The sequence below is a fragment of the Tursiops truncatus genome, chromosome 4 (assembly GCF_011762595.2).
Source record: "Tursiops truncatus isolate mTurTru1 chromosome 4, mTurTru1.mat.Y, whole genome shotgun sequence".
Classification (NCBI taxonomy): Eukaryota; Metazoa; Chordata; class Mammalia; order Artiodactyla; family Delphinidae; genus Tursiops; species Tursiops truncatus.
In genome coordinates this window covers 9,593,490-9,607,336 of record NC_047037.1, presented here as the reverse complement: position 1 = coordinate 9,607,336, position 13,847 = coordinate 9,593,490, and the positions used below count along the sequence as shown (strand labels likewise).

Sequence of the window (13,847 nt, the reverse complement as noted above, 5' to 3'; positions counted from 1 at the left end):
GGGCGGAACTCCACTTCCGGGATGAGTTAACACCTTAGAGACACAGTGTAAACCTGGAAAAGCTTTGCAGCGGTCGGGTGCGGCACAGCCTCCTCGTCTGTCTGGTTTACCCTCTTTGTCTTTGGCTCTTCCTTCTGTGCCCACAGCCCATCAGTCACCGGGTCCTGCTCTGTCCTTCCCGATGTACCCTCTCCAGCCCATCTCTCTTTCCCAGCCCCACTGCGTCCTGCCCCCCTTTCATACCCCCATCCCCCATTCCTTCCTTACTCTTTGTTCAGAGCCTGAAATTCTACCTTGATCACAGCACATCTCAGCTTAAAATCGTTATTCCGGGGGCTTCCCTGGTGGCGCAGTGGTTGGGAGTCCGCCTGCCAATGCAGGGGACACGGGTTCGCGCCCCGGTCTGGGAGGATCCCACATGCCGCGGAGCGGCTGGGCCCGTGAGCCATGGTCGCTGAGCCTGCGCGTCCGGAGCCTGTGCTCCGCCACGGGAGAAGCCACAACAGTGAGAGGCCCGCGTATCGAAAAAAAAAATCGTAATTCTGTATCGCATCCAATCTGGCCCTTTTCTAGCCACGTTCCCTACTTTCCTCTAACACAAGTGGAAATGTCTAGAGAGCCTAATGGTATTGCACACTGATCTCTGTCCTGGCGCCTCCCATCACACCCGCAAGGAGGTCGGTGTGTGGCAGCGGCCACGTACACTCCTCTCTACGTATTCATTAACAATCCAGTAGTGTTTTCTAAATGGCAGAGTTCTTTCCTTTTTTGAAAAAACTTTATGTTTTAACTGAAGTGTAGTTGATTTACAATGTCATGTTAGTTTCAGGTGTACAGCAAAGTGATTCAGTTATACATATATATGCTGTATATATATTCTTTTTCATATTCTCTTCCATTATAAATTATTATAAGATATTGAGTGTAGTTCCCTGTGCTGTACAGTAGGTTCTTGTTTATCTATTTTATATATAGTAGTGTATGTATATTAACCCCAAACTCCTAATTTATCCCTCTGCCCTTTCCCCTTTGGTAACCATAAGTTTGTTTTCTGTCTTTGGGTCTATTTCTGTTGTGTATATAAGTTCATTTGTATCATTTATTTTTTAGATTCCACATATAAGTGATATCATTTGACATTTGCCTGGCAGAGTTATTGCTCTCATTTTTCTATTATATAGGTTGTTTTTCTGTAATTTTCTATAATTTGCATGGTGAAAAATGTAGAAGTCAGGTTTCATGAGGAAACTAGGACAGATTACTCTGGAAGCGGTTTTTTGTTTATAGAGTGTTTTCCTAGTGACCTTGCTGGAAGGGACGCTGACCTGACGCCTCAGCCCCGGGTGGGGGGTGCCCGCACAGCGGCCTGTGTGAGGTGGAGGGGCTTTAACTGCAGGCTGCAGCTGCCTAAAGACCGCCACAGCTGTGCAACTTTTATGCCCCAGTTCAAATGTGTGATTTTTATATTATTTTCAAGTATTAAAAAGCTATGTGGTAATTCCCAACAGTAACTTTATAAATGGTTTCTCTTCCATTAGTTTAACTCTGTGACATTTTGCTGTACTTGGAAGCTTTCGCGAAAGGAAACGTTACCTCTGCATTTCAATTTAGAAGTCTCGGATCCCAGAGTTCCCGCATTTGGTTCAAAAATTCTTCACCCATACAGTAATAATTATTGTAAAGTGTTAAAGACAAAAGTAGCATTGTTAACTGAGGACGTTACTTTCAAGAACACAGAAAAAAAAGCACCAAAGCTGACAGATTCCAGAGGGAATTTCGTTTTTATTTTCTCTACGTTCTCAGCGTTGGTGAACGGACTCACTTTCTAGGGCTGTGTAGCACAGGTTGCAAAACAGAAAATAAAGAAACAGTCTACAGAAATCTAGTAATATAAAATATATTAATATAATAATAGTTCTCATAATCACACCTATAAACAGACGTTTGCCTTATACTAACATGGGGAGTTACTTTCAAAACAGGGCATTCTTACAGAAGGCATTTCTGGTTTCCTTCCAGCTTAATAAAATATGAATTTTAATTTTTACTTTGCCTTTAGTTGAAACTTCCTACTTTCCATCTTCTTGAGACCTATATTAAAACCTTATCTTAGGGGCTTCCCTGGTGGCACGGTGGTTAAGAATCCGCCTGCCAAGGAAGGGGACACGGGTTCAAGCCCTGGTCCAAGAAGATCCCACATGCCAAGGAGCATCTAAGCCCGTGCGCCACAACTACTGAGCCTGCGCTCTAGAGCCCGTGTTCCGCAACAAGAGAAACCACCGCAATGAGAAGCCCGCACACCGCAACAAAGAGTAGCCCCTGCTCGCCGCAACTAGAGAAAGCCCACGTGCAGCAACGAAGACCCAATGCAGCCAAAAATGAATAAAATTATTTTTTAAAAAAAAAACAAAAAACCTTATCTTAGAGTTGATCGAATTTATGAAATGGGTTTCTGGGCTATGTTAAATCTATAGATTATCCTAATGCGTTTGTTCCAGAAATTTAGGAGGTACTGTTAACCGGACACTAATGTGAAATCCATGAGCAACAGCTATTTGAAAGCATCTTGTACTTTGTAAACAATACGAGGGTCCACGTGGTAAGTTACTCGGGCCGGCAGCGGGATGTCTGATTTCGGTGCTGAGACTTACACCTGTGCATGTAAAGTGAATCGATGAAATGTGCATTAATGCAGATCATGCTTATAAAACCAGTCACTCTACCGGGCCTTGCGTTATAGTCACATATTACCGTAATGTATACAGAGAAAACAAGATAACTTAAAGCAGTTTTTCCCTTTGACTCATCTCTTGATGTCACTCCCCACGTATTTGCTTTTGTCTAGTCTGAGATGCTTATTCTAGTGGTTTCACATGAAATATAAATGATTTCTGTTTTTTAATAATGAATTGGTCAGTGGAGCCAAGTAAACTGTTTAATGTTGTCGTTTGAAAAAATGTTTTCCCAAAGTGCTTTATAGAAATATTACTTTATAAAAACACACTTCTGGGCCCGTGTCAGTAGCTGAGATGATGCTACATATTGTGTGTAACACCCATCGGGAGCCAGGACGTTCCCTAATGCTTCTGTCCATCCTCCTGGTTGGAATGCGCTTTCCTCCTGTTCAGCTGCTGCCCGTGGTCAAGACCTTGCTGGTATCGTGGAAACAGCAGAGGCTTTGAGTCAAACGGAATCCCCGTCCCCCTGTTCACTAGTTACAGTCCTTTGCTCATCACAGCAGGTGACCTTGGGAAAGTGGCTTTGCTCTGGGGTCCTCAGTGTTCACATCTGTGAAAGCAGCATCACCAACACCCACCTCCCGTGGACTTTGGTGAGCATTAGAGGAAATGGAGGACGCCAAGTACGTACCTGATGCCAAGGAGGCGTTGAAATACTTCCATTTTGACTCATTCAGCCAACACTTGCACTGTTTATAATTGCACCTCGTTACAGAGTGGCAGACCCAGCCCAAGTGGCAGCACCCCTATGCATTCAGTCATAGTTGTCAGCTGTGCGAGAACAAGACCTCAGCCAGCCGGGTAGGCAGGCAGGGAGGCCCGGCCTGGCCTGGTCCTGCCCCCTCGGCCCACTGGACCTTTAACCAAGTGCGCTTACAGGAGCCCACAGGCCAGAGAGTCCCCTGAACAACACCTAGACGGGCCCTTTACTCGAGGAGAACTCACACGAATGTTGCAGGAGTGGAGGGTTAATGGACTCAATCTGTGGGCAAGAATATAAACTTAATTATAAATATGTACCCTGCAACTATAAAAAGATATAAACTGGCAGTTCCTCCTCCCAGAGGGAATGATGCGCTCATTCCATGACAGGTGTGGGGAAGTGAATCATCTCTGCTGAGGTCTGGGTGGGTTTTCTTTCTTCCTGTGTCTGAAAGTTGCTGATTGGTTAGCAGGTACCCACCTCTCGTGGGCTGACTGCCTCTGGAATCCCCTCTGATACGCTCTGCAGGGACCTGCCACTGGTCACTTCCATACCCGGGGGGCTGGCTTTTCACTGTGTTTGCATCCTTCACCTGGGGTGTTAGCCACCTCCATAATTTATATACTGCACATAAGTCGGGGGACACATTCACCCCCATTACCGGGAGAAGGACTTGGTATTGAGCTGTCCCGCTACCCTGCCCCGGCTTAGGAGCGTCTCACTGTCACGCCCAGGAGCACGTGGGCAGCGGTGGCACTGCCACGTTTTATGTGATTACTGTTTGCTCGTGGCCCCGGGTCATTCTGCTCTTCATGCGTTCTCAGCACCGACCTCAGGGTCCCACACGTGCAGCCTCAGCGCATGACTGTCCCCAGAGTAAAGGATCGGTCCTCCGGCATCACAGAGCTCAGGGGCAGGGCAGCGTCCTTCTCTAGCCCCTGGAGGTGGACGTGCGTTTCTGAAGCCTTTCGTGTCTTTTACAGTTAAAAGGTGCAGCACTCTTTAACCTTTGGCAATACTTTAAACTGGAAGATGCTTCTTAGAGGAATAGTGCGATTTGTTGTTTCTCTGGGCTTCTTCACACCAGGCTTGTCAACAAAGCTAGTATCAGTAATGGGTGTGTAAAACATTGCCAGTGAGAACAGGACAGGAAGGCACACTCATTCAGCTAATTGGGGGCTTCCAGAAGGAGCTCTGCCGGGCCCTCGGGTGAGTGCGGAGTCCACTGCGACTTCACCATTGGCAAGTTCCAGCCGCAAGCATCCTCTCCTCTAATCCCCACAATATTATGAGCCCTCATAATGTCTTTTATTCAGCTCAGTTTACAGGTAGGAAATTACGGCTCCATGATGTTTCATACCTTGTCCTAGATGACAAAGCTGAGGAACCCATGTAAATCTGTGCTCGTTCTGCGCCTGCCCCAGCCCGGATGTGGATCTGTTTTGACCACCTTCGCCCGTAGGCTGTTGGGATGCGTGAGTCTGGCCTTAATGCTGCTGTTTTGTTCTCTTGCTTTCCTTCTGTTACTGCTCCTGTCCTGCCCACTTGTCTCATGACCAGGTTCATTTTGTTGCTTTTTCCCCCTGTCTGAATGGTGGCGGCACGGTTGGCCAGTTCTTTGATACTGACCTGTGACAACCACCATCCTTGCTGGGGGAAGTCCTTGCTTTGTGATGCCTCTCGTTGGCTCGGCTCAGAGCTGAAGGAGGTTACTGATGATGGTATGAACCTTTTCAGTATGCAAATTATGTAATGGTACAAATGACTTTCTATCAGTGTAATTGAGTTCTGAACTATTCATTTTTATCACTGCCTGTTCAATATGTCAAGCTGTAAAGTAGAATATTTAAATTTGCAGGAATGACTCAGATCTTGAAGAACGAATGTGAAAATACCGAATTCCTAAGTGGGGGCCCTGCCCCTGGGCTGTGCACTTCCTGAAGACAGGGGCTGTGTCCTGTAGGTCACCCTGCCCCCCATTTCTGCTCAGCGGCTGCCCACAGGACACCTTCCATGAATAATGAATGAAGGCATAAATGAACACCTGCTTTGGCCTTCAAACCTCACAGTGTTTACTGTAATTTTCTTAGAACAGTGGAAGTTGATAAATGCTGTGTGACTCACTTTAAGAATCTGGTGTACTTCTTAAGAGGCGTGTTGATTATGCTTTAGTTTAAGTATAACTAATAAAATATGGTGTTCTTCGAGTTATAGAAATAATCCAACCTATGTTAATTACTAAGGCAGCTAGTGATAAATACTATAAAGAAAAACAAGGCAGAATTTAAAGGAATGAACAATGATGGATTGGTATTTGTTATACAAAATAGAATGGCCCTGTAAAAGAGATGAGTAATATCATCATGTGAAATATTTAAATACAAAAAGCTTATAATCAACAGGGGCCTACTGTATAGCACAGGGATCTCTACTTACTATTCTGTAATAACCTATATGGGAAAAGAATCTGAAAAAGAATAGATACATGTATATGTATAACTGAATCACTCAGCTGTTCACCTGAAGATAACACAACATTGTAAATCAGCTATACTCTGATATAAAATAAAAATTAAATTAAAAACGAAAACAAAAAGCTAGAGTCTACGGTTATGGCAAGGATCATAATTGTCCCCATTTGAGCCATGAGAACTGAAGCTGGCCATCCCATTTTCATAGTGATTTTAGAGCCAAAAAGTTTACTTCAGACAGACCTTTCCCCAGCATTTTGGTGAGTAAAATAATTGGTCAGCTGTACCCTGTTCCTTTTTCTTAATTCAGGCACGGCTCCTAAAATAAGCACATGCAATTTAGAACAAGAACTCAACGCTGAATTTTTTAAATCACTGATAGGCACGTTAAGACTACTTGTTTGAGTGATAGCATTAGTGGTGCATCAAAGAAATGCTGTTTTTTGATCCTCAACCTAAGCTTTAAACTGATTCAGATGGAGGCATCTTGGCTGAGGTGAGAAAGGCATGTAGGTGCTGGAGCTTTCCATAAGGTGACGCAGGAGGTTTTGTTAAAATGAAGGACAGATTGGATGTGCGCACATATTTATTTGTAGCTTTTCACACTGAAACGAGCTCAGGTACTGGCTTGAGGTTCAAATCCGGTGTTGTGCAAGCCTAACCACCCGAGGAATATACTCATCACAGTCTGGTCTAAGCCCTTGTGTGGGGAGGTGTGACTGTATCATTTAACATGTACACACATGAACCTGAGTAGTGGGACGTCAGATGGAGGGACGAGTCGCCGCATCCCGTCAGCCGCGTTGGGGGAAGAGCCTCGCGCCCGAGAGCGGACCCTCCTGTGTTCAGCTGTCTGTGTGACCTCCTGTCTGGATGTTTCCTCTGCAGATGATCCAGTCCCTCAAGGCGTTGATTGAAAATGCAGACGCTGTGTATGAAAAGATTGTACACTGTCAGAAAGCAGGTGAGTGAGAATTTGTTTCTTTTCTTTAAAATAAAGTTAGTAGTTTGCCCCTGAGCTATTTCATCTTTTTGATACTATATCAAGAAAACCAGATATTAAAAGTATTTCTTCATGGCTAAAGAAAATACTAATTCACTGGTTCTCAAGCCTGGATAATAGACTCACCTGGGAGGAGCTTTTAAAATATATTGACATGGTCTGGGGTGTGGCTTAAACGTTCATAGCTGTTAAAGGTTCCCAAGCATTTCTAAGCCACAGCCCAGATTGAGACCCTCTGCGCTAAATCTCTTCCACCTCCGTGGGCACCAGTTACAGCCTCTTGAAATTGTCAATGCACTGGCATTTTCACATGCTGAGGAATTCATTCATTTCACAACCAAGTGCTATACTAGATTACAAAATTCAACTTACATAAACAACCGTCTCAGTAATTTTTAGCTGTGATAAAACCAAAAAATCAAGTGTTCTGCATTGTAATAACAATAGGTAAAATGCAATTCTTTCAATTTTCAAATTTTGAGTGTCAATTTGGAAGGTTCTAATGTGGAGAATATTTGTCATTCATAAATAAGAGTATCTGTCCTTAATTTCTAGGGTTTTTGGTTTCTGTTCTTTCAAATCAGGAGGCCATAACTGTTACCTAGCCGTAAAAAAAAGTCATCTCTTATCTCAGAAATGAACTCGTTTAAAATAGATGAAAGGCATAGATACATGCGACAATTTCTCTTTTGGTGTTTATTGAAGAATATGCATGTTAGTGACTAATCAAGAGACGAAAATCCTCATCTTGTTAGCAAAATATTATTAGCAAAGTCATCTTTCTACTTCTAGCCCTTTCTGGGACACTTACGACCACAATTAAAGCAAGTTACGTCAAATACCACTTTTCATCATGTCACTACCCTATACAAAATCATTGAGTAGCTGACCAAATCTAAACTTCTAACTTCCTATGCAAAGTCATTGCCAACTGGCCCACCCACTTTGCCAATGTTATATTAAAAAGTATTAATTAAGTCATCTGTTCATTTATTTAATAAATATGTTTTGAACTTGTACTATGCCTAAGATACTTGTAAGAGCTGTTACGTACCAAAATATTTAAAACAATAAGCAAGATTGGTTTTTGTCTTCTAGAACCTTCAAATCAAACAGGACGTATGAAAGTAACCATGCACAGTCAGACGCATTGAGTACTTACTGTGTGTGACTCAGGAGCCTGAACTCGGCCTGTGAGGCAGTGGGGAACCCCTGGTTTTTTAGTGGAAGGGGAGAGAAGCTGAGCTTTCAGGTGACCATCATAATAGCTGTGTGCAGAGGACTGTTGTGGGCAGGACCCACTGGAGGTTGTCGGGAACAGTGAGGAAGATGTGAGGTTGTTCGTCCAGCCGGGCTTTGGGCTGCCCCGCCTCCTCTGCCATCTCTTGTGTGTTTCCACTTAGATTTCCACAAGGTAGGACCTCCGTCTCCCTCCTCTCTGCCAGTCTTTCCCTGTCTTCTTCTCATCTCATCAGTCTCCCAGGGGCTTTCCTGATTCCGGGATGTGTGTTCCAGACCCATTCCATTCAGCCCTTCAGACGTGTATCTGGTTCAGCCGATCAAGCCTCTTCGGTCACTGTGTCTTTTATTAACGTGTCCCATCTTCCAAACGGGACAGTGACCTCCCGTGCACCAGGCTTGCATGCTGAGTGACTCTCTGTTTTACCCGTGACATCTGTTCTAACATCTGCACAGCGGAGTCGCTCAGATACTAACTGGCTAAATGTGATTTGACTTTTATGAAGTATTCGATTCTATTAAATGCATGTATTGCTATGAGAATTGTGGACCGTTAGAATCTGAAACCACAGTTTATCGGAAAGAAAGAACTGGCTATTCATTTAACAATTTGAGTTATTGGCAATTCTTTGCAACTTCCTTGCCTTATGAAATTTGATAATGTCTAGCATCATGCAGCTTCGTGTTGTTTTTCTGTTCGATTTCAGTAAGGGATATATTTGCTTGTATTTGAAAAGCTAAAGAGTCTTGTCTGTTAAGGGTTTTGCTTGGGGAGGTAGGAGTGGGGATAACCGCTGTGTAATGGTCTGAGTTGCTTCGGGTTGAAAGCCCTTCAGAAGCACATAACGATCATCTCCCGGTTTCATAATTACTGCCGCCCGCCTACACAGCCCTTCTGTTGTCCAAGTGCTTATTTTAGAGTCTCTTGATCTTTGTTTCTTATGTTTACAGTTATCGTAAGGCATATCGTTCTTAATCATCTGAAGAGCTGCTCATTTGTGTTGGGCTCAATAGCATTTGCGTAAGATTTTACTTTTGGTGAGTAATTGTTCTGCTTGCAGATCTTTAATCTTGCAATTACAAAGTGAAGGTATAGGTCACCAAAGTGCTGGAAGAGAGGATTATTTTAGAAGTATTCCACACTTTTAAACACAAACCTATATTCTTATTAGGCAAAGCTTCACGTAAATAACTGAAAATAAGGAGTTACACACTACCCGCCTCCAGTCCCGTGTTGAAAAGTGCACCCAGTTGGGACAGGTTCGGACTCCCCGCTGTGTAACTGATTTTTTGGAGCTAGAAATGAGTCTGCTGAGGCCGTTATTGGGAGGAGAGACTGAGGCCGGTGAGGAACGCCGGTAAGTGAAGACCCACAGCCAAGGTGGGCCAGGAAGCTGCTCGCGCAGCAGACAGGGACCCAAAGGGACCAGGAAGGGAGGTGAGAGCAGCCAGGTGAGGGGCAGTTGGGGCAGGCTGTGTAGCCCACTCTTTTAAGACGAGAATATGCCAGCACAGAAGTTTGGTGGGTTAAAGGGAAATCTTAATAAGAAAACCACGTTCCTAGGAATATGGAAGATCCAGTGAAGAGGCGGAGAGGAAGATGCTAAAAGATGAGCCCAGGATAAAGGGTGCAGGAAGTGAGGGGGGCAGGAATCAAGCGTGGCTGTGAAACACTTGACCTCGGAAAGGGAGAGCCGTGGCGTGTGGACGCATCCTGGGGTGGAGGAGTGTTTTCCACTGAGAAGGGGGGGACGCTGGCTCTTGGGTGCGGTGGAAGCGGGGACGGGAAGGGCAGGATGTGGAGCATTTGCTCAGAGCCAGAGGCCAGTGGTGCCAGTGACAGGGACGGACTGAATGTTGGGATCGCGGGGAGGGGTGTGGGACGAGTGGATCTGGGCTGCCATGCGAGTGAGAAAGACAGAGAAGTGGTGGATGGTACGGCCGTGCGGGAACGGGTCTGTGTGCAGTAACGAGCACACGTCCTACTGGGTCTAAAAGATGCTTGTTCTCCCAGGAAGTATCCAAGTGGGTGATGGAAAGGAACACACACGGGGGCGGGGGCAGGGCCGGAATCTCCAGAGGGAGAAGCATTGTTAAAGTTCATACAAGTTCTTTTTCAAAAGTTTATAAAAGCTGATAAAAGATTAGCCGGATTCTTTCAGGGGAAACATCTTTTCCACTTTCTGATGTCTAGCTCTTTCTCTCCTTCAGTGGCCCCAAAACGGCAGCCTGTGTTTGAATTTTAGTTAGTCACTGAATCGAGCTGTTCCGTAAAGAATAGGAAGATGATCTAGGAGGTAGTCCAGACTGCTTTGCTTCGGTGCATTGGATGTTTTCATCAGGTGAATTTAAATGGAAAAGCATTTGTTCTCTGGGGAGAAAAAAAGAAATCAATGACTTATTTCCTGCCAGTAGCGTACTTCCTGTCCAAGATGGTGCATTAACATGCATTTAATGTCCACTCCTTTCTGAGCCTCATTAAAATGACAGTAGGGTTGTTTTTTTTTTTAATAAAAAACTTACAAGGACAAAGAAAATGGGAGCAACAAAATTTTGGAAACAGGAAAAGGAAAGTCGACTTAGCTGACTCAAGAAAGCTGAGCCTGAAGCGGGTGGGAATGGGGGCACAGTCTGACTTCGTGGAGACCCCAGCAGGCTGGGACCCGGTGGCAGCAGATGCCGCTGGGGGTCGAGGTAGAGGTGGGAATAAAAGGGGACAGCTGTCCGAAAGCTGGATTCAGGAGCAGCTAGGTCCCAGACGGCCGAGAGTCCTGACGGTGGGGAGCTTGAAAATAGCCAAATTCTCATCCTTCATCTGGGCAGTTTAACAAGTAATGCTTGGGGAAGAAAATCTAAACAGTATATGCCTGTTACTTAGCAATAGGGGCATAGATACTCAAAAATGAAACAAACTCAGCTAAAGGGGTTGAATGTTAACTGCTTCTGGAGAGGGGGGATTGGTGACAACTCTTTATCTTTAAACTAGGTGTATGCATCCTTCTGCCAAACATTAAATCACTGCTAAATTTAAACTTAATTTAATTTACTAAGTTTAAGAAAGAGGAAAGAAGGGATGGAGCGGTGGAAGCTGCGACAGGAATCCTTGACCTGCGTGGTCCTGGAGGAGGTGTGGCCACGCCCACCAGGCTTGGGGCCAGGTGGGTGAGGCAGGTGCTTGCCGCCCAGGACCCCTGCCACCCTGGCTTTCTGGGCAGCCCAGGTGCAGAGGTGGTGTCTGCACCCAGTGGGCGAGAGCCTGGCTCCTCTTCTGGCAGGAGAGTCGGGTCCCTGCTCTTTCCAAGTAGAAGTAGAAGCTTCTATTCTGAAAGCTCTGAGGGGCTCCCATGCGTGGCAGGGGTGCATCATTACTGAGTAAAGTGGGATGGAAGGCAGCTTTCGAAATAACAAAAGCTTTAATTGCCCTTCATTTTAATCTGCTTACTGGAAATTTTTCTGTAATGGATGCTACACATCTCTGCTTTCTTAAATTGGGCTGCCAAAAGTAATTTGAACTTGCGATGACCCAGGGTGGTTATTTGCCCTGGTTAATGCAGCGATGCCCCCAGGAGCCTTAAGTTTTCAGGGCCCTTACGCTGTGCACTGGGGCTTCCTGTTCAGATCCCATCCCAGGAGTCATAGTTTAGTTCCATCTCCTCTCCTTCGGCTTTCACTCCCTACTTCTCCTACAGTTCGTGCTGCATTTCCCACCGCCTGTTTGTACATGACTCTTTTGTTCTCTTTCTGATTTGCTGCTTCTGGTCTGCCGGCCTTTCCCCTGGGACCAAGCTTGATAGATTTATCTTACCTCAAAGCAGAGAGAGCCTGACGCGTCCGTGTGAGGAGAACAAGCAGGATGCCAGGCAGACCTACATGACATTGCTCAGTGGCCTCTGTTGTTTTGCAAACTCCTGGGATTGCAGTGTGTTCTTAGCAGGGAAGGTTTCCGGATAAGTAACCTGTCACCATCCATCAATTGCTTTGCTCACATCATTGTCTGGCTCAACACAGCAAACGTAAAATCATCTGTACGAGTCATTCTGAAAAACACTTCACAGTGTTCCGTTAACAATGTTTGCAAAAGGAAGCCTGGGAGCCTATAACTTTTGTCTTCGCTTATGTCAGGCTGTTTCTCAGCCCCAATTTACAGAAGTAAGAGGTTCTTCCCTGGGGATCCAGCACAGGCTCCTGGGCCCCCTGTACCATGTCTTGCTGTGTGGTATTACGTTAGTCACTCGACTTCTCTCTGGCTCATTTTCCTCCTTCTAAGTGACAGTGAGTTGTATGCGTCCCCGATAGCCCCACGGGTTCGAGAATACAGTGACCTCAGATCAGTTGCCTAAGCAGCAAGTTTGGAATGGCCTGATCACAGTCACCTAAAAAGAGAAGATCAGATAAGTCATCCCATGCGATGGCACGGGTGCATGAGTTGCATGCAGCCTGTCAGCGTGTGTTTCAAGGGGGAGAGTCAATGCCTCACTTTGAAGGTGAAGAGTGACCTCTCTGAAGGTGAGACACGTGAACCCTTAACTCCTTTGGGACCCTCGGCCTCTTTCCTCTTCTAAGAATCACCAGGTGCTCTCCCGGGCACTTTAATTAACTAACAGTGAAGCCACAGAAGCCAGGAAGTAGCAAGGCCATTGTCGGTGGGCCAGCCTGCCCCCCGCCCCATCCTTCTTAATGCCCTCAAAAGGAACCTTTGCTGATGGTAAGGGAGGGTAGAGGGATGATCACAAAAGTGACAACTAGGCCAACTCAGGCAGGAAGGCTAAACAAGCAGGCAGTCTGTAGGAACCAGCTGTCTCACCGCACCCCACCGTCTCAGGTGCCCATTACCCCATCCTGCCTTCAGACGACCACATAGCTGTCATCGCAGCAGGATTTCCTACAAGTGTGGTCAGAGTCTCCTAGGGACACTTGTGTAAAGTGCAGTTTCTTTGCTTCGCCCCCCAGTATTGAATCCTGGAGGTTGGGGCCCAGGAATTTGCATTTGAACGAGAAGCTCTCTTTAGAGGATGGAGCAGAGAGGTCCCTCCTGGGTTCATGCTCACCTCTGAGCCTCTCCCCACCCCTGCCCACCCTGCAAAGGGTGACTGCTCCGTGCCTGCCTGCCGGATTGATGAGAGCGATTCCTTCTTCCCAGCACGGCTTTCACTGGTGACATTTCCCAGTGCCAGGAGTGAAGGGGAGGCAGATGGGCAGATGTGTGACCTCCCTGGATATCTGTCCTGTGCGCAGATCCCAAAGCTGTGCTTTCTTGTCACTTCTTCCTCTGCCTCCTCCTTCCCTGTAAACCCAGAGTCTCTGAACGCATCACTTTTCATCTTAATGGCAACTCGCAGGCTTCCTGGTGGCACAGTGGTTGGGAGTCGGCCTGCCAAAGCAGGGGACACAGGTTCAAGCCCTGGTCCGGGAAGATCCCACATGCCGTGGAGCAACTAAGCCCGTGCGCCACAACTACTGAGCCTGTACTCTAGAGCCTGTGAGCCACAACTCCTGAGCCCACATGCCACAACTCCTGCAGCCCGTGTGCCTAGAGCCCGTGCTCTGCAGCAAGAGAAGCCACTGCGATGAGAAGCCCATGCACTGCAATGAAGAGTAGCCCCTGCTTGCCGCAACTAGAGAAAGCCCGTTCACAGCAATGAAGACCCAATGCAGCCAAAAATAAACAAACAAACAAACAAATAAATAAATGG

General features: G+C 46.1%; 1 protein-coding gene across 1 annotated transcript in view; it reads left to right on the top strand.

The window, feature by feature from the left end:
• Positions 1-13,847, top strand: part of PLCL2 (phospholipase C like 2) — a 193,605-nt gene that overhangs the window by 134,832 nt on the left and 44,926 nt on the right. The window contains exon 4 of the mRNA XM_019934417.3: positions 6,801-6,876. Coding sequence (XP_019789976.1) covers positions 6,801-6,876 — 76 coding nt within the window. The remainder of the gene's footprint in view (positions 1-6,800; positions 6,877-13,847) is intronic.